This window comes from Zootoca vivipara, chromosome 15 (assembly GCF_965207765.1).
Source record: "Zootoca vivipara chromosome 15, rZooViv2.hap1.1, whole genome shotgun sequence".
NCBI classification, from domain to species: Eukaryota; Metazoa; Chordata; class Lepidosauria; order Squamata; family Lacertidae; genus Zootoca; species Zootoca vivipara.
Window position 1 is genome coordinate 12,904,394 of NC_142598.1, and position 19,859 is coordinate 12,924,252.

Below are 19,859 nucleotides of genomic sequence, written 5' to 3' on the forward strand. Positions count from 1 at the left end.
CAAGATCCAGCTCAACAGTACAGTACCAGATTCTTACCAAACCCTTTAAAGCTCGAGCTTTTATGGCAGATGCCTCCATGGGCTCCACGCAATTTGAAGCCAGAGCAATGGCATCCCAGGTAGCTGCTAGACCAGGCATAGGCAACCTTGGCTCTCCAGATGTTTTGGAACTACAACTCCCATGATCCCTAGCTAACAGGGCCAGTGGTCAGGGATCATGGGAGTTGCAGTTCCAAAACATCTGGAGAGCCAAGGTTGCCTATGCCTGTGCTAGACCGTGGCTCAAGTCCTGGAACGCTGATGCTACCTCTAAAGTAAACCTTTCCACTGAACCTTTTTCAGGCAGTCAGCTTCTTGGAGAAGCGGTGTTGAAAGATGTCCTTGCAGAATCAAAAGATAGGAGAAAAAATCTTGCTGACCCAAAGAGATGACAAGCTACTCTTCTCACTTTCAACCCTTTTGTCCTTTTGCTCCCAAAATAGGCAAAGGGATGTCAGATTCAGACCTCACTCCTTTAGAGCAGCAGCAGCAGCAGTCAAGTGTCCCGTTTTATTCTATCTAGTTTTCACTCTGTTGAGTTTTTCTCTACAGATCAAAGTTGCAATCCGACTTACCGTTGGGCTTACTTCTCAGTAGACGTACACAGTACTGCTCTGCAAAAGGGTATTAATAATAACCAGCAAATAAGAGGACAATCTAATTTCCGAAGGATCATGCAGATATATATACAGAGTGGGAAGGAATAAACTATTTTATATGCATAATACTTATGCAGTACTATAGGGTTAGCCATCTAAACACAGACAAACAAGAGTGATTTCCCGTTTCTCTGTGCAGAATGCAGTGGGAATATCTATTGTAGAGCTTACTGCAAAAGTTCCACACATCTCAGGGGTCTTAATCGATTGTACCCTTGGAATAGCTGATGTATTGTTTTTGTTTCACCTTAAGGGGAGGAGGGGGGACAAACCAAAATTAAAAACATTGGGGGAAACCAGTTTTGCTTTATAATTTTATTTATATGCAAAACAGTGCACCATTCATGAGAGATATGAAAAACGCTTCCGATAGAAACCAGATTTTCTATTTTCACTACAAAATATTGCCTTATACAAAGCAACACACACACACACACCAAAAAACCCTGAAAAAGACTAAAATCTTTGGATAACAGATGGTTTTTTCTTCTTTCTTTCTTTCTCCAAAACGTACTTTTGTTTTAAGAGATTCACAGCAAAAGAGCATGAAACATTTTCTGGTTGTCAACTTTTTTGGTTGTCATAAAGGAAAGTAGTCCTGTTTCTTCCCTTAAAAAGAACGAAACAAAAAAAGTCTGTAAAAAACACACATACATATACACACACTCACAAAAGGACAGACGTACGGACAAACAAACAAACATAAACTACTTCCCTTATAAATGGTTTGCAAAATACCTTTTAGACAGAATTACAAGTCAGAATAACCATACACATTAAAAAACAAAAACTTCAAGTGAAGTGCTAGTTTTGATTCCACACACAAAATAAATTCTCAAGGACCAAGTCTGAATATATAAAATACGCTTAGAAACAGGGGAAGTGGCGCAATAAACCCAGAGCAAAACGAAACCCACAATCTGGTTCCCAACAAACACTTCCAAAGTCAGACAATTATTCCACAGAAGAAGAAAATGTAAACACTTGACTATAGAAAACCAGTTGGCACAAAAGTCTTCAACGCAAAATCTTTTACCACTCCTTAAAATTTTAAAAAATAATCTCGGGGGAAAATACTCTACTTCTGCTAACCCAAAATAAAAAATAAATAGTTACTTTTGAACTGCACTCCTGGATCACATGTTTTAAGGTCGCAAGCAGTCGAGACTTTTTGGATCTAGAGAAAGGGGCACTTCGACAGTTCAGGGTCTTTTGTGGGTCTTGTTTCCTCCCGCCGCTGCCCCCCAAAGAAGAGCTCCAATGGGAAACTGGCACGCGGCAACCCACCCATGGGAACCCCCTCGGGTGGAGGGACCCGTTCCATTTCAAGTTTCTCTGTTAGGGCCCGATTCAGGAAAGCCCTTTAAGGCACGAGCTTAAAGCCAAGGGATCTCCCGCCAAGCTGCCGTCGGGATCTTAAACACTTTGCTGAATTGGGACCCTACCGCGGAGCAGGGGAGTTGCTTCAGGGCGGGGATCAGAAGGAAGAGGCGCGCCAAGAGTGCGCGCCCTGGGGACGCAGGAAGCCACGTGGAGCGCACGGTGCGCTTGGCTTCCAGGGGGTGCAGCGCCTCTGCAAAGCGCCAGGAGGGGAGCCTGGCTGGGACGGGCCCTCAGGCCTTCGGGGGACCCCTACCGGCTTCCCCCACCGCCTTTCCGGTCACCGCCGTCAACCCCACCCCCGGGCCCCCTCGGTTTCTTCCCCTCTCCGCCCCGCCTCGCGCCGCCCCTGGAAGGAGGCGCGCGCATGTCCTACACGTCGAGGACGTGGTTGAGATAGGAGATGTAGCAGATGGCCAGGCGCAGGATCTCGATCTTGGAGAGCTTCTTGTCGGGCGGCAGCGTGGGCAGCAGCTTGCGCAGCTCGGCGAAGGCCAGGTTGAAGGCCTCGACGCGGATGCGCTCCCGGGTGGCGTGCGCCGAACGGTACTTGGCCGTGGCGCGGCGCCGGCGGCGCTTCTCCTCGCGGCTCAGCGGCTGCTGAGGGTGCGGCCCCGGGCGACCCTCGCCGCCGCCTCCCCCTCCCGCCCCATCGCCGTCGGGCGCCTCCAAGTCCGAGGCGCAGCAGCTGCGAAGCCCTTTGGCCTCCAGGGACTCCGGGTCCGACGGCGCCGACGACGGGTGGTCCGAGTCCAGCGCCTGGTCCGGGCTCAGCATCATCTGGCAAAGAGAGAAGGCACCATCAGCAGCGACGCCGAGAAAGAGGACACCCAGAGTCCAGACCCTCACCCTCGACGGCAGGGGCGGCGGCGGGGGGGAGGGGCAGCTTGGGGAGCCAAAGCGGAAACCAGCGTTTCTCAAACTTTCTTCAGAATAAAAACTTGGTCCCGCCACACCGGTTTGTTTGGGTGTTTTTTTCCCACGGAGAAGAAATGCTTTGGTAAACAAAAAGAAACAACTCCCAGCCGTGGTTGATTTATAACACAGAAATCAACAGCTTTATAATATGATTGCGGGGCATCCAGAAAGTAGAAAGCAACGCAGCTTCATAAGAACTTGAAGAACGTTCGCAAAAAATAATTACCGATAGAAACCAGCCTCTTGCACATGCACCTTAAGTACATATACAAACTCAATGAGAGGTCAAAATAAAAATAAAAAATCCTTCCAGTAGCACCTTAGAGACCAACTAAGTTTGTCATAGTTATGAGCTTTCGTGTGCATGCACACTTCTTCAGATACCTCTTCAATGAGAGGTGTGAGCTTACTTTTGCTGGACAATCTCATTTATACTATGTGAGATGGTCCTCAGTATCTCTTGATACTTTTGCTCTCATTTTGAGAACAGATCTATCCATTTTTCTGCAAATAAAATTTGTTTTGATACCATACCATGCTACACTGAAATGATTGAATGTTTATTTTTGATTGTCCTTGAATCTCCCGGCCAAACCAGTGTGGTGCCCTTTGAAAACCACTGAGCTAGGCTCTCACCTCACAGCGACTGGCGCAAGCTTTGCAGTGCAAGCTTTGCATTGGAGGAATCCCGTTTCCATCAATTATGGCTCCAAAGCAGCTGGAGAGGGACCAGGCAAAGAGACCCAGGAAGCTCTGGGCGAGGGCAGCTGGAAGGCAGAATATTTAACGCGGGCATAGAAGTACTTCCAAGCGGGCAAAGCACTTCGCCATGCACAGCCCTTACCAATGTTTGTTTGTTTGTTAAATTTGTAGAGCGCCCTTCATCCGAAGATCTCAGGGTGGCTCACAACAGAAAAATACAAGATCAAATTACAAAGCACGAACAAAACATGCCAAGAATTCTCCCCCACTACCTCGCACAAGTGCATTTAAAAGCATATAGGCTGTAAATCAGCCCAAGGCTTGGTTGAAGAGGAACATTTTTGCCTGGTGCCTGGTGCCTACCTCCTGAGGACCCGCACTGGTGGCGCTCCCCTAAATCTGCCTCTATTGCCGCCCTCTGGACCTTTCACAGAGGGGGCACACGAAGAAGGGCCTCCGATGGGGAGACCAGTATTGTTATCGCTATTCTTCCATTGTCTCCTGATACAGACGGTGCCAACCATGTAGATATGGGCGGCGTTTTGTGCAGTACAGAGTGCTGCGTAACGACCCTTGAGACATTCTGCTTCTAGGGGGCTGCCAGGACCCCCGACTGGTCCATAGGCACAAACAAACGGGGCGTGCGGCGTGGGTGGGTGTGGGTAGCAGCTTGTCTAGGCCATCTGAGTCCAAAGGAGAAGCGAGATTAAAAGCCGGGATCTCCGGAGTCTCTTTAGCCACCACGCTGCCCAAACTCCCAAATAACTGTCCATAACGCGCGCGCGCTCGCTTGCTCTCTCTTTCACACACACAGGCAATATTATTGTCGTTTTCACGTTGCTGTTCTTTTACAATTGCGCTTACATCACTAAGCTATCGGTGCCAATCTGCCAGCACAACAGTTTCAGCAATTCAGGCAACACATTGAAGGCGGGCGGGATGGAATCTTACCCAGCTTCTTCATCAACGGGTCCTTACCGTATTAACATTATCATAGAATCGTAGAATTCCATAGAATTGGAAGGGAACCCGAGGGTCATCTAGTCCAACCCCCTGCAATGCAGGAATCTCAACGGGCCCGATCATTTCATAGACGGGAGGGCGGAGGAAAAGGACAGAAAGCTTAAACGAAGGGCTCTGTAGCCCCTTCTGTTGGACCTACTATGTAATAGGGTAGTTAATCGTTATCTATTCTGTTTTATACCGTACGCTTTGTCTTAATTTATAGCTGTGCTCAAGAAAAGCTCGCTGCTCCGTTTTTGCTTCGTTGACAGAATAAAAATAACAATAGCCTTAGCAATTCAAACCATGGCTGCCTGGCTGCTCCCAAACCACCGAATTGACATTAAATGTTTTGAGGGGCGCTATCCTACAAAGGTTATTCGGAAGTAATCGAAACTGTCTTAAAGAGGGACTCGCTCCCACGTAAAGGGTGTGTGAGAATGACGCAAATAAGACGGGTTTTGTGTTTCCGCTTTCCAAATCCAAATCCAAAAGTTACGTTGCCACTGCTAAAGATAGACCAGTTCTGAACTCAAAAGGCCGGCTCCACTCCCAGGGTGAGCCTCGATTCCGACCTCGGTGTGAAATACAGAAAGTAAGACTATTTGGGGAGCTATTTGTGGTTTGTTGCGCCTCGCTAGGGGATGCCAACGCGGAGAACGTCGAGGAATGTGGTTTCTAAGACGGTGAAGGCCCCCCTGGTGGACGTGCCAACGTGGGGCCCTACTAGTTAGGCGTCGGAAGGAGAGAGTGCCGCCCCCCCTTTCCTCAGCTCCCGAAGGCGATCCGTTTTCGAGTCATCGCCTAACAATGGACGAGACAATGCACGGTACGCGATCAAGATTTGACCGTCGGGAATAGTTGCAGCCTGACGACGCGAGGATCCTACTACAGGCTTGGGGTGTTGTTTTTGTTTAAGGATCCTGTTCGTTTTAGTGTCCAGTGGTTTTCCTTGCACGCGTAGGACCAGGCGGGAAGGGGGTGGGGACTGTTCAAAGGGATGTTAACATGTTGCAAAAAAGGGGGGACTGTTTTGCAATCATAGCTGCCAAGTTTTCCCTTTTCTCGCGAGGAAGCCTATTCAGCATAAGGGAAAATCCCTTAAAATAAGGGATAACTTGGCAGCTATGTTTGCAATCTGTGCCCCTCCCCGGCAAAGCAGCACCCCGCCCTACCGCTTTCAAATGCATATACCGGATTAATGTTGTAAACCGCCCTGTGGTCTTCAGATGAATGGCGGTAAACAAATATAATTCAGGTACAGTAAACTTTCTCGGCTCCGGTAGATTTAGTTTGCTTAGCAGGTGAACGAAGTGCGGTGCAGCAATAAAGTGCACTTGCGAAGCTAAGCAGGGTCCGTCGCGGTTTTCAAATGGACCACAGGTTGAGCTTCCTGCCTTGCAGGGGGTTGGAGTAGAGGACCCTCGGCGTCCCTTCCTATCCCATGATTCTATGAAGCCCAGACCCGTTAATGAGAGACTGGATTCGGAGGAGGAAGGAGAGCGGTCCCCGGCCGGGCCCCTCCTCCTCGGACCCCCAAGTGGCTTCCCGGCCGCCTCGGTTGCCCGAGCCAGCGCCTTTCCCGAGCCTCCATGGCTCGGGATTGGAGCGCGCCCCCTGGGCGAGGACCCTGAAGGCCCCTCGCCACCCATCGCCCCGTCGGTTCTAGGACTCGCCTTTGGCAAGGGAATAAGCTCGCCTCGCCATCTGTCAGGGAGAACTTCCAGGGACATGCGGGCATCTCAGAAAACAATACAGTACCAAGCAGGAGAGAATGACCTGGGAGGCACTTGGGTGCCTCGGGGGAGGGAGGGGGAGGGGTCACTGCAACGGGGGGGGGAGGGTGAAGTTCCTGAGAAGAGAAAATAGCTGGAAAGGCAATGGGGAGGGGACAGGGTCCCTGAGGACGAGGACAAGCATAAATTTTATTATTATTATTATTATTATTATTATTAATTGTTATTATTATTATTAGTAGTAGTAGTATTGCCAAGGCTTTGCAAAGCTCAGTGTTTTCGTTTGACTGCCAAAAATGATACACCGCCCTGGGATCTGAGGTTAAAAGGCAGCATATAAATCGAAATAATAATAATAATAGTCTAAAAGGTCCCCCCCACACAGACACGTTTAATGCCAGAGGAAATCATTATTATTACAAAGGATTCTAAAGGAGAGCGGTAGAAATAAATATTGGGGAGCGATGGGAAACAGCCTGCCCTGGAAATCTGGCGCTGCCTAGGATCTCCTAAGCCCACCGGTGTTATTTGGCAAACAATGAGCCAATTACGGAAGTGTTGCTTTTGTCCCCGGTTTCGGGGGTTGAACCTGGAGAAGATCTTGGGGACCAGGGAGGCGACGCATTTCTCTCCGAAGTTGCTACCGGGTGGTGTGTTGTTGTTTTTTTAAAGGAAAAAAAATGCGTTTATGATTTAGAAATAATAATACATGTACTAATAGCCACAAGGAAACAATAGTCCAACTGAAAAGCAAACGGACAACGCGAACGGAAAATAATGTTTTTGGAATGCCCGTGACAAGTCGAGGGTCTGTATGGAATTTCCAGCGCTCCAGCGTTCGAATTTCGAACGCGGAGCGGCTCCGCTTTGGAGCCGAAGTTCTGCGATGGAAGCCTCGTTTGCCCGACTCTTCGCCTGGAAGGAAGAGAGAGCCTTTGATTTCGAAGGCATCTAATTCTGCTTGCCAAGTAAATCTATATACTTAGGCTGGCGACCCGAGGGGGGAAGGTGCCTCCCCGGAACGTGGGTCTTCAGAGCCCTTTAAATAATAATCATCATCATTTTAAATTTCTCTTTAAGACATCTTCTTACGCAAATCCCTCCGGCCTAACCAAGCCATCGCCCTGTTTTTCGTTCGGTTCGCGTGAACGCTGCCCAGCCAGCCTCACCTGGTACGCGGCGTGAACATTTTTTTAAAAGGACTTTACCTTGCAGGAGTCTTGACGACACCCTTTCTTGCAACGCCTGCTCCGACCCCCTTTCCTCCGCGCCTCAAATTAAATTCCAGAAGGGGTTCATCTTAGTCTTTGGACATGAAAGAATACAAAAGGAGAAACAGGGAGAGAGATAGAGAGGAAAGGGGGGGAGTGATCCACATATAAAAAATAAATAAAATTAAAAAATCATATCGCTAGACCGGAATCGTTTTCATCCCCTCGCAGAAATGGAGGAAGAGAGCGCGTAACTGTCAACAAACGAGGAGAAATAAAATGCACTAGGGGGAAAAGAAAGAAAAGAAAACAACGGGCCGGGGGGAGATGCGGGGGGGGGAGAGAACACCTCGATAGGTCTCTAATCAGGTCTCTCTGATGATAGAGGACGCTTAATTGTGGCTTGATGCTTCAAGTGGACGGTGCTGGTCAGCCGGCGCCTCCTGCCATAATCTGGGCGAGTAACAAAAGAGATGGTGCGATAACGAGGAAGAGCGCGGTCCTCTCCGCGGGCGCGCAAAGCGACGGGCCCCGCTGCAAGGCGACGGGCCCGACGGGGCTGCGGAGTTAGGCGGCTCCGCGGCGGCCGGGGCTTTTGTTCAGACGACGCCTCTTCCTCCTCCTTCCTCCCTTCCGGCGGGTGGCGACCCTTCTCCTCCTCCCCTCGCCGTCTTGGCCCTTCTGCGGAAGGAAGGAGGGAGCCCAGGCCGGCTGGGGGGCTCCTCGCTGCCCATCAAGGTCTGGCCCGCATCGCTCCCGAGCTCTGGAGGGAGCCCACGAAGCAGCCAGGGCCCCCAAAGGAGCCGAGGGCCGGGCCTCTCCGGTAAGTGGGTTGGGGGTGGAGAGATGCGTCTGGATCCCCTGCAGGTTCCGGTGGATTCTTGTCCCGGAGAAGCGGCTAGCTATAAAGGCGCAGGAGGGAGGAGGCGCCGGCATGTCCCCCCCACCCCACCCGCGTCGAAGTTGCTACCCAATGGGCGATCCCATTGGACTGCGAGCGAGAGGCGCGTCGCTTAATTGGACTTGACATCTGTCACCGGGTGGGAGTTTCAGGGCCCCGATATTGCCAGCCAGCCGCTCGGCTGCTCTGAGGGTATCCGCGGGAGAGGAGAGATGGAAAGGCGCTAGCCTCTCTCTTGTTCTCGCCAAGGAGGATTCACACGTGCACCTTCAGCTTTCTCTGGGCGCCTGCGTGTGTGGAGCTGTCACCGGCCTTGGTGCTAGAGCTGTCCAACCTCCCAGTCCAGCATCCTCTGCAAGAAGAAGCACAACCCTCGCCACCCCTGACCTTAAGCACTGTACGTTGTTGTAGTAGTAGATTCAGAACGGTCCCGAGGGTCATCTAGTCCAACCTCCTGCAATGCCGGAATCACAGCTAAATAATCCATGAAAGATGGCCACCCAAGCTCTGTTTGAAAATCTCCAAAGAAGGAGAGCTTACCACCTTCGGAAGGAATCTGTTCCACAGTTCTTGCCATAAGAAATTTATCATTTGTTGTCATTTGAATCCACTGGTTGGTTCAGGTCGTGCCCTCTGGTGCCTCCTCCTCCTCCTCCTCCTCCTCCTCCTCCTCCCTCCTGGGAAAGCACGCAGGGCCATGCATTCTGGCGAAATGTGTTTGATGTATTTGTTTTTATTTTGTATGATTTATAACCTCTTGATTGCAAAAAAAAAACCCCAAACCCAACCACCTTCCAGTGGTTTACAAAAAGATAACACTGTACAATCAACAAGAATTTGCAATCATACTTTAAAACATACACAAGTAAAAATACCAAAACTGATTAAAATTAGCTCAACTTTCTAAGCATTTGGATAAAGGTAAAGGTAAAGGGACCCCTGACCATTAGGTCCAGTCGTGACCGACTCTGGGGTTGCGCGCTCATCTCGCATTATTGGCCGAGGGAGCCGGCGTATAGCTTCCAGGTCATGTGGCCAGCATGACAAAGCCGCTTCTGGCAAACCAGAGCAGCACATGGAAACGCCGTTTACCTTCCCGCTGTAGCGGTTCCTATTTATCTACTTGCATTTTGATGTGCTTTCGAACTGCTAGGTTGACAGGAGCTGGGACCAAGCAACGGGAGCTCACCCCGTCACAGGGATTTGAACCGCCGACCTTCTGATCAGCAAGCCCCTAGGCTCAGTGGTTTAACCACAGCGCCACAAGGCTCCCCTAAAACAAGACTGTTTTTAGCAGGCAACAGAGTTCAGTGAAGGCGCCTGCTTGATCTCAATAGAGTTCCCATGTGCAGGTGCTGCCACACTAAATGGTTGCGTGCTTACAAGGTGATCTCATAGGTAAGCTGGTCCCAAGTTGCTATGGGCTTTATATGCTAATAGTAACACCTTGAACTCGGCCCAGTAGCAAATCGACAACCACTGCAGGTCTCTAGCATTAGTCAGGGTGAGGCCACTGCCTTAGGATGTAGAAGGCAGCAGTGGCAGTCTCTGTGGCCATTCCTCTCTGTTGGAGGCCAGAAAAGTTTTGTGCAACCCTTAAGTCTGGTTGGGGAAAAGAAAAGCACAAAACTTGAAACTGCTAAAAAAATAATAATTGAAATTGCAATAATAAGTAATACGACAATCCTTGGTTATCTTTCTCAAATACAAAAGAAAATGTTTTAGCACACAAATCATTTTGAATAATTTTTAAAATTGTGATGTTAAAATGTAAGTCTCTTTAAAGTTTTAATTTCAGGTACATCAACATCTCACTTCCTTTGCAAATTTTGCCACCAATTCCTTCGGGTCGAGAGCTGATACTGGGCATGTTCCATTGAGATAGTTGCCAAGCCAACTTGTTTCTTTTGCAACATTGTTGAGCATATGTAAGGTTTTTTTTTATAAGTCTGAGCTTTTTAAAACTGAGTGCACCATTCACCACTGACGCTGGAATTGTGAAAAGGATCCTTAGAGCCAGTGTGGTGTAGTGGTTAAGAATGGTAGACTCGTAATCTGGTGAACCAGGTTCGAGTCTCCGCTCCTGCACATGCAGCTGCTGGGTGACCTTGGACTAGTCACACTTCTTTGAAGCCTCTCAGCCCCACTCACCTCACAGAGTGTTTGTTGTGGGGGAGGAAGGGAAAGGAGAATGTTAGCCGCTTTGAGACTCCTTCGGGTAGTGATAAAGCGGGATATCAAGTCCAAACTCTTCTTCTTCTTCTTCTTAGAAACATTAGGAACATTGTCCTTGAGTTATTGTTACAATATGAAGAGAGGTATTCCTTGTGGTCGCATAGACTTTGGAAGTCTTCAAGCTATTGCTATAAGTTCACAGCACAGATCTTCAGCATCAATTTCATTGTTTCCATTGTGCATCAAAGGTTTTTCCAAATTCAAGTACATCTTCAGTAGATTTTTGTTGTTGTTATTATTAAATTTTATATACAGCCCTATACCTGTAGGTCTCATACAGATCTATATCTATCTATCTATATCTATCTATCTGTCTGTCTGTCTGTCTGTCTGTCTGTCTGTCTGTCTGTCTGTCTATCTATCTATCTATCTATCTATCTATCTATCTATCTATCTATCTATCTATCTATCTATCATCTATCTTTTTCTAGCTTGCTCTGTCTCAAAGTTTGGCATTATTTCTAGCTCCTTTGCAATCTCAGTAGCATCTATCAAAACTTGTTGAAAACCCTCAGCATACCTGCAGCCCGCACAACGTAATTCTTGGTCACCTGCAGTTGGCTTGTAGCTGAATTTAAACTAGCGCTTCCTTATTTTGTAGTAGCTAGCTTGCAGAATTGTCTTCAGAAAGGATGTTGTAGCATCTAACAAGGGATACCACAAACTTGAATTTCCAAATTGCATCAGCAAGAGCCTTAGCTTCAATTTGGGGAGTATCTTCAGATAAATGTTTTAGGTTTGTGTTGTCAAAGATTTCTACTAAAGCAGCATATATACTACAAAGATGATATCTCAGTGGTTCCAAAGTCTCTCTTGAACCTGTTTCTGGTATGGCTGATGTACTGTTTCTTTTGCCGAACAACTTACAGCAAAAACAAAAAGCCACATATTTTGAGGTTGAATCTATCTATTGGTAGCACACTTCTTTACCATTTGCTAGTATTCTCTTGTAGTGTATAGGAGAAAATCTTCTGGTGTTTTTTTTTTTTTTAGTCTTTGGGGAAATTATGTGACACAGCCTGCTGTGGTCCTTATTCTAAGATGCTGACAATTATCACTGCAATAGTTAGGATCACTGCAATTCAAGTCTGGTACAATAGCATCTTCTTTTGCAGACTTTGCAGTACTTTCACTTTTCTTGACATCCTCTTCTTCCTCTGTGTGGTTTCCAGAAATATCTCCCATGTGTGAAACGCATGTCTTAGAGCTTATGTAATTCGTAGTAGCAGCACCTCACCCAGCTCCCTATTTTCAGCAAGAGTATAGCCACATATTATTGTTCTTCAAGTGCTTTCTGTGTACAAAGGTATTTCAGGAAGAACTGCCCCCTTGCTTTCCTTGCCCCTTAACTTTTTCTGCCTTTCTGCACCCAGCTCCAGACAGTCCTCTTTTTTTTATCAGCTTTAGCTCACTAGAAAAATGAATTCATTTTCTACATAAGATGAAGATGTGACTGTAAGGTTTAAAACTAAGTGCCTTTTCACTTTTCATGTGCATATATATTACATAACCTCCTGTCAACTTTATGGACTTTCCATTTCATATATGCATTAAAAAAAAACAATTCTAACGTACTTCAGAACTGATAGAATCATTCAGAATATAAAAGTAAAATATTATCAGAAAGTTGTAACATATAACCAGTGTTAGAAACTGAGATACGAAAGCTAGGAGCTAAATGGTACCTTAAACCTAGGTTTATAGGTGCAACAACAGAATGTCTTGGCACACTTTTTAAATAACAAGAATACAAAGCTGAAAATGAATGAACTGCAGCTAAAATATTACGTTCGTTTTTTACATAGTCTAGTCCTTCTCCTGCCCGCCCCACTAGTATTCTTAAGATGGCCTCTTCTCCAGTCTTCAGAGAGTAGCTGGAAGTGGGGAGGCAGAAAAAGGTATTCCTTTCCTTCCACGCTGCAGTTTTAATCTGAAATAGTAGGCGTAGTGCTGCGCCCGGAGCTCAGATACTGCTCGCACTAATGAAATTCCCCGTTGCAAAATGCGCCTAGAACAATGGGAGTTTCGAACACTGCATATTACACAAAGTAATCTGTATAAAACTGTGGCCCTCAAAGGTCAGTACAGTACACTACTACGCCTTTGAGGTCTGAGCCCAAGGTGGCTGCCTAGTTAACCTAATGATAGCACCGGCCCTGATCACAGGCATCCTATTTTAGTTCCTTTAACAACTAAACAATGCATCTTTGTACTACACAGGGTCGTGCTTTTCCTGTCCCCGTCCTGCCCAAGTTAAAAAAATAAAAATAAAAGGAACAGTTTAGAAATATTGCTGCACAGGGACTGACTGTTTTCATCCTTTATTTATGTATATCGCTGGCCTGCCTAGGCACTCAAGGCAGTAGCTAAGTTTTTCAAATATTGGTAATTAACCAGGTGTTGGTTTTGACCTTTAAAGCCCTATGCAGCTTGGGACCCTCATACCTACGGGACCGCCTCTCCTGGTATGCCCCGCGGAGGACCTTAAGGTCCACAAACAACAATATTCTGGAGATCCCGAGCCATAAGGTGGCTAGATTGGCCTCTACTAGGGCCAGGGCCTTTTCAGTATTGGCCCCAACTTGGTGGAACGCTCTTTCACAGGAGACCAGGGCCCTGCGGGATTTGTCATCTTTCCGCAGGGCCTGTAAGACAAGCTGTTCCACCTGGCCTTTGGGTTGGACTTAGTCTGACCCCTGTGTTTTCCTCCCTCATGGCTTGGATTTATGGACTACTTAAAATCAGGCTGCATTTTAAATTTTAATACTGTATTTTAATCAATTGCTTTTTATGTTTTATTGTAATTTTATTGGTGTGAGCCGCCCTGAGCCCGGTTTTGACTGGGGAGGGCGGGGTAAAAATGAATAAATTATTATTATTATTATTATTATTATTATTATTATTATTATTATTACATTCTCACCCCACCCTCTCTCAGGACAGCCGACTTAGAAGCCTCTGCTGAAATGGGAGGTTGTTGTTGTTGTTTAGTCGTTTAGTCGTGTCCGACTCTTCGTGAACCCATGGACCATAGCACGCCAGGCACTCCTGTCTTGCACTGCCTCCCACAGTTTGGTCAAACTCATGTTCGTAGCTTCGAGAACACTGTCCAACCATCTTGTCCTCTGACGTCCCCTTCTCCTAGTGCCCTCAATCTTTCCCAACATCAGGGTCTTTTCCAAGGATTCTTCTCTTCTCATGAGGTGGCCAAAGTATTGGAGCCTCAGCTTCACGATCTCATAGCTGCCAAGTTTTTGCTTTTCTCGCGAAGAAGCCTATTCAGCATAAGGGAAAATCCCTGTAAAAAAGGGATAACTTGGCAGCTATGCGATCTGTCCTTCCAGTGAGCACTCAGGGCTGATTTCCTTCAGAATGGATAGGTTTGATCTTCTTGCAGTCCATGGGACTCTCAAGAGTCTCCTCCAGCACCACAATTCAAAAGCATCAATTCTTCGGCGATCAGCCTTCTTTATGGTCCAGCTCTCACTTCCATACATCACTACTGGGAAAACCATAGCTTTAACTATACGGACCTTTGTCGGCAAGGTGATGTCTCTGCTTTTTAAGATGCTGTCTAGGTTTGTCATTGCTTTAGAAGCCCTTTAAATAAATGGCTAGCCTCACAACAACCTTGTGAGGTAGGCCAGGTTGATAAATAGCAACAGGGCCAAGCTTACTCTGCAGATTTGCAGCTGGGCGGAAATGTGAACGTGATCTCTGTAGTTTAAACCTAGCACTGCAGCCCAACCTCCCTCTGGGAGGTGCCCTCCGGATGTTTTTTTGGGCTACAGCTCTCATCATCTCTGACCATTGGGCATGATGGCTGGGGCTTATGCAGTGCAAACCATCAGAAAGGCACCCAGCTGGGGTGGCAGCTCTAGCCTCTATACCACACTGGCTGTGGGTTGGTCTTGATCACTTGCATGGGTGTATTTCTTGGTCCTTTATCAAAGTTGCATTTGTTTATTGTGCCTTGTTCTTATCCCTTCCTCCCCTCTTTCTTCCCCCTTCCTCTCCTTTGTCATTAAACCAGCCGCCCAATGTAAACCAACAGCACTCCTTCTGCTCTGGCATTGGCTGGCTGAGGCGTAAGATGGGCACAAACTCAATTTTTCTGTGCTCGTATCTTAGCCCAAAGGGGTAGCTGCTACCAACTGTCCACATTTCTAGTTCCAAGAGGCGACAACTCTGGGTCCGGATCCAAAAGATTCAGATCATGCGCACCTCTAAAAAGAAGAAGAAGAAGGAATGGCCAAATTATCATGTGTGCCCACCTTTCTCCAGTCGCCAGACCCTGCAAGTTCACATGTGGCATCTAGCCTGCTGCCAGCCACCAGGGGCTGCTTCCAGAGAACTGGCTTGGCAAGTGCTGCTGCTGCTGCCCAGGCCCTCAACTGAGCATCAGGAACCGCTCCTGAGCCATCTGGCAACACCATCTCAGCCCCACCACCATTACTGGATAAATGCCCCAGAGGCCTAAACTCTGGTGCCTCTCCACTGACAGAGGTTCTGCCAGCCATACTGGAAGGCGTGCACAACTCTGAGGCGATAACAATGGGCCACATACAGCAGTGGGACGGCAACAGCGTACTCCATGATATTTGAGGCACTGCCAGTTTTGTGCAGGTCAAAACCAACTGCTAATAGAAGGGTTAGAAATAAAATTAGAATGATGTCCATGCCAAGAAGCAAAATTGAAAAACTGAAAAATTGAGCAGCAGTATCTCTGTGCTGCAGGACCCAGGTGGCGCTGTGGGTTAAACCACTGAGCCTAGGGCTTGCTGATCGGAAGGTCGGCGGTTCGAATCCCTGTGACGGGGTGAGCTCCCGTTGCTTGGTCCCAGTTCCTGCCAACCTAGCAGTTCGAAAGCACGTCAAAATGCAAGTAGATAAATAGGAACCGCTACAGCGGAAAGGTAAACGGCGTTTCCATGTGCTGTTCTGGTTTGCCAGAAGCGGCTTTGTCATACTGGCCACATGACCTGGAAGCTATACGCCGGCTCCCTTGGCCAATAATGCGAGATGAGCGCGCAACCCCAGAGTCGGTCACGACTGGACCTAATGGTCAGGGGTCCCTTTACCTTTACCTTTTTATCTCTGTGCTGCAGTGTGGGGTAATAGCCGAAAGCCTCTCCAGTTAAGACAGGGTGGTGTGTAGTGGTGTGTTTGTGGGTGCCAGGCTGCCCTAAATTCCTGTGTCCAGGAGGTGTTAGAATTTAACCAAGGCTTGGAGAGTTAAACTGGTGCCTGGGTCCCAATCCCTGGACACAGCTTATTGCGTTCAGGAAATCGCCTGAGGTGATGGGCCATTGGGAGAAGAAAAGGAAGGTGATGAGCCATTAGGAAAGCCAAAATGAGGGGTCTCTGTGCCAGACAGCAAATGGGAGGAGCCCCTCCCTCAACTCAGGGTTAGTTAGAAGAAAAAGGCAGAATTATTTGAAATAGAGTTGAGAGTTGGGTGGGATGTGTTGCAGAGGAAAAAAGGTTGCAGGCTGGTAAATGCGGCAAACTGGAGAAAGAGAGCACAAAGGTTGATTTCTGTTTGAACCTAAGGCTGCAGCTATGGGAGAAACTAGACTCTCTTGGGGGTGATTATGCAGTGAAACCCTCCATCATAGGTTTAGGTTGTAGATATATGTAAATAAACCATATATCATAAAGACACCACAGTCTCCAATGTGCCTCATTTCCAAAAGGAAAACATGAACTCTGGGTTAAGCTCCGGATGCCCCTGGAATCTCACACCTCTCTGAGATTGGGGTGGTGTGCAACAATATGAAACATCTGCATTTGAAAGTAGTTTTGCATTTCGCCTCAGGTGCCAAAATGTATTGGGCCGGCCCTGCCTGGCAGTTTTTGCTAGTGTATAATAAGTTTTGTTTGGGTGGGATTCTTTCCAGCTTCAGGGCTGAGTGCAGGTGTGCCAACTTGAATAAAATATTGGGGGGGGGAGGTGCACACACACCATTTGAGTGGCAATGCCCATCAACTTGGGGGGCAGCCCCCTCTGAATATTTTGTTGGGAGAGCTGAAGAGACCTTGACCCCTAGGAGTTTGCTCCTATGGTTGAGTGGAAGCAAATAAGTTCTCAGGTTGTCTTCTTTCCAGTTAGGAAACATTCTTGATGTGGAGAATTGTGCCAGACCATCCCGTAGTTGGTAGCTTTTCCCTTTCTCTGCCTGCTTCCACAAGGCCTCATGAACTGTAGCAGAGATTGATTTGCATTATTGGACTCTCGGTTCACACAACCACATGCTTCACACAGCGGTAAAGACAAGGAGTAGTCAGATCACAGGTAGGTCCAGATGAAGTTTTCAATGCGCAATCTCCCTTTACCTCCTTCGTGAAACTGTATGAAGGGTCCAATAATACATTGTCATCAATTTGTGACCTTTTCCAACTATTTCTTCCATCTTCTTTTCTAACTGCAGTAAATCTGCTAAGGATTTAAGGGGCAGAATAGCAGCACAATCGTTTTTCAGGCAAGGCTAGGAAGAGGCACTATTGAGGCACAGTGGATGAGCTGTCCTTGAAGATGGTGGGTGATGCTTCCTTTCTCTGTAATGAACCTTGCATTTCCAGTTGCAGGGCCATTTTGTGTTGGGCTTGCAACTCACCTCTTTCCCTTCAAGTGTTTGCCTTTGCTTTTTTTTTAAAAAAAAAGTCCCTGTACTGCTTCTGTTCCTGACTCCGTTATCAGCCACTTAATTAATTGCTTGCTGAACCTCTTCGTTTTCAGAAGAGTTGTCCTTAATCCCAGAACTACAACTGCCCAATGTACGGTTTGCTTGTTCTCTCCATCCTACCCTTTCCACAATTCTGAGTTAATAAAATAACGTAAGAACTGTAATTGTTTTTACATACAGTATGCAGTTGTCTGGGTTTTATGCAATTGTTTTTATGTGTGCAATTGTTTTTATTGTTTTTATGCATATATGGAATTGTTATTGTTTGTACATATAGAATAATAATAATAAATATATTTATTCTTTATACCCCACCCATCTGGCTGGGTTTCCCCAGCCACTCTGGGCGGCTTCCAACAGAAGTATTAAAATACAATAATTTATTAAACATTAAAAGCTTCCCTAAACAGATATCAATATTGATATCTATATCTATATCTATTGGTTTTTACATTTGGATTGTTTTAATTTTAAAAAAAATGTTGAGAGATTCCATTTTACACAGCCACATTTGGAATATGCATAGGTTCCGGTTGCAGGTTGCAATCCTCATGTCCCCCCCCCCCCATAGCTGCCAAGTTCTCCCTTTTTTAAAGGGAAATTCCCTTATGCTGAATAGGCTTCCTTGTGAGAAAAGGGAAAACTTGGCAGCTATGCCCCCCCCCAGAATTATTACTGCAATAACAATGTATCTAATGCTAGTCCTACTCAGATTATTATTATTATTATTATTATTATTATTATTATTATTAGAAATAACCAATTATACAACCTTCCATAGACATCTTAAGGCAACCCTGGATTGGGAAGCTTTTAATGTCTGAGGTATTGTGTAGTTTTTAATAATCTGTTGGTACAAGAAATAAATAATTATTATTATAGACCCATTGGTTTTCATTGGCATAATTTATGTTTAGCTGCGGTTCCTGCTTTGCAGGAGGGTTGGTCGAGATGACCCTTCCAACTCTACTAATCTATGAGTCTATGATTCTGTGACAACAACTGTACAAGTAATAACGTAGGTAACTTAAATATTTGCAACATGATTTGCAAGCCAGGAGGCTGCATTACTTGGGGAGGAGGTGAAAAATTGCTGGGCAAGGCAGGGAAGCTGCGCCTGAAGGCTGGCCCTGGGTTTACCCCTGAGCCACAGTGCCTATTTCTCCAGGGATGTGTGGTGCTATGTAAGGAAAGGAGCCAATAGGTGTATTTCTGCACCTGCACACATTGCTTGGGTGCAGAGAACAAGGTGGTAGGACCCAGCAGGCAAGGCAAGGGAGGGAGGGAGGGACAACCAAGTTCATCCCTGGCTTACAGCCCATTCATGCCGCACCCGACATGGAGAGAACATAGTGGGATGTAAAGGTAAAGGTAAAGGGACCCCTGACCATTAGGTCCTGTCGTGGACGACTCTGGGGTTGCGGCGCTCATCTCGCTCTATAGGCCGAGGGAGCCGGCAGTTGTCCGCAGACAGCTTCCGGGTCATGTGGCCAGCATGACTAAGCCGCTTCTGGTGAAGCAGAGCAGCGCACGGAAACGCCATTTACCTTCCCGCTGTAGCAGTACCTATTTATCTACTTGCACTTTGATGTGCTTTCAAACTGCTAGGTGGGCAGGAGCTGGGACCGAACAACGGGAGCTCACCCCGTCGCAGGGATTCAATCCACCGACCTTCTGATTGGCAAGCCCTAGGCTCTGTGGTTTAGACCACAGCGCCACACAGAGATAAATGGCATTGTTGCCCAACAGTGTGGGAAGTCAACAGTAATTATGCATGTATTATCCCTGGGGAAACGATGACTGGAGAGTGCTAGGAGCTGTTCATCTAGAGGCACCCAACAGTTTGGGCTGCATCCCTAGTCCAGCATCTACCACTAGTGACATTTTTGACACAGTTGCGGACAGGCTTCCTGGAGGATTGTAATAGCTTCTGACATCAAAGCTTTCCAGTGTTTCATGACACTTCTCCCGTATCATCTGAATATATTGCCGCATGGTTAATGTAAAATGGAGGCGCCCTGTTAAAATAAAATGTTACCAGAGCTAATCCTTTTGTCCCTGCAGGGTTTCTATTTTCATTTTGTGCTAGTTTGCTTTGTCTCTTCATTAGACTGGTGAAAACTTTGTTGACGTATCTGTTTGTTTAGCTATGAAATGGAAAGAGATATTTTGCAAAGCATCGGCATCTGTTTAATTCCTAAAGACAGTATAAATGAGCTGGAAATATAACAACAACAACAACAACAACGGGCGGTGCATCTGCTTGTGCCACCTCTCTCTTCTGTTCTGCAGCCCACTTTGCACCCCTGTTTTCACCTCCACCCTGTGTTCATGCCCCCCTCCTCCTTTTGTGCAATTCCCCCTTGCGCACAAACAACCCCCATGGTTGC

The 19,859-nt window shown here is 47.0% G+C and overlaps 1 protein-coding gene across 1 annotated transcript; it reads right to left on the reverse strand.

Moving 5' to 3' along the window:
- Positions 1–2,450: 2,450 nt before the first annotated feature.
- Positions 2,451–2,858, reverse strand: NHLH2 (nescient helix-loop-helix 2). Its single transcript, XM_035097406.1, has one exon. It carries the CDS (start codon positions 2,856–2,858, stop codon positions 2,451–2,453), a length of 408 nt encoding a protein of 135 aa, XP_034953297.1.
- Positions 2,859–19,859: the final 17,001 nt, after the last annotated feature.

Excerpts from the sequence above, each read along its gene's own strand:
- NHLH2 (XM_035097406.1), bottom strand. The coding sequence starts at position 2,858 with ATGATGCTGAGCCCGGACCAGGCGCTGGACTCGGACCACCCGTCGTCG.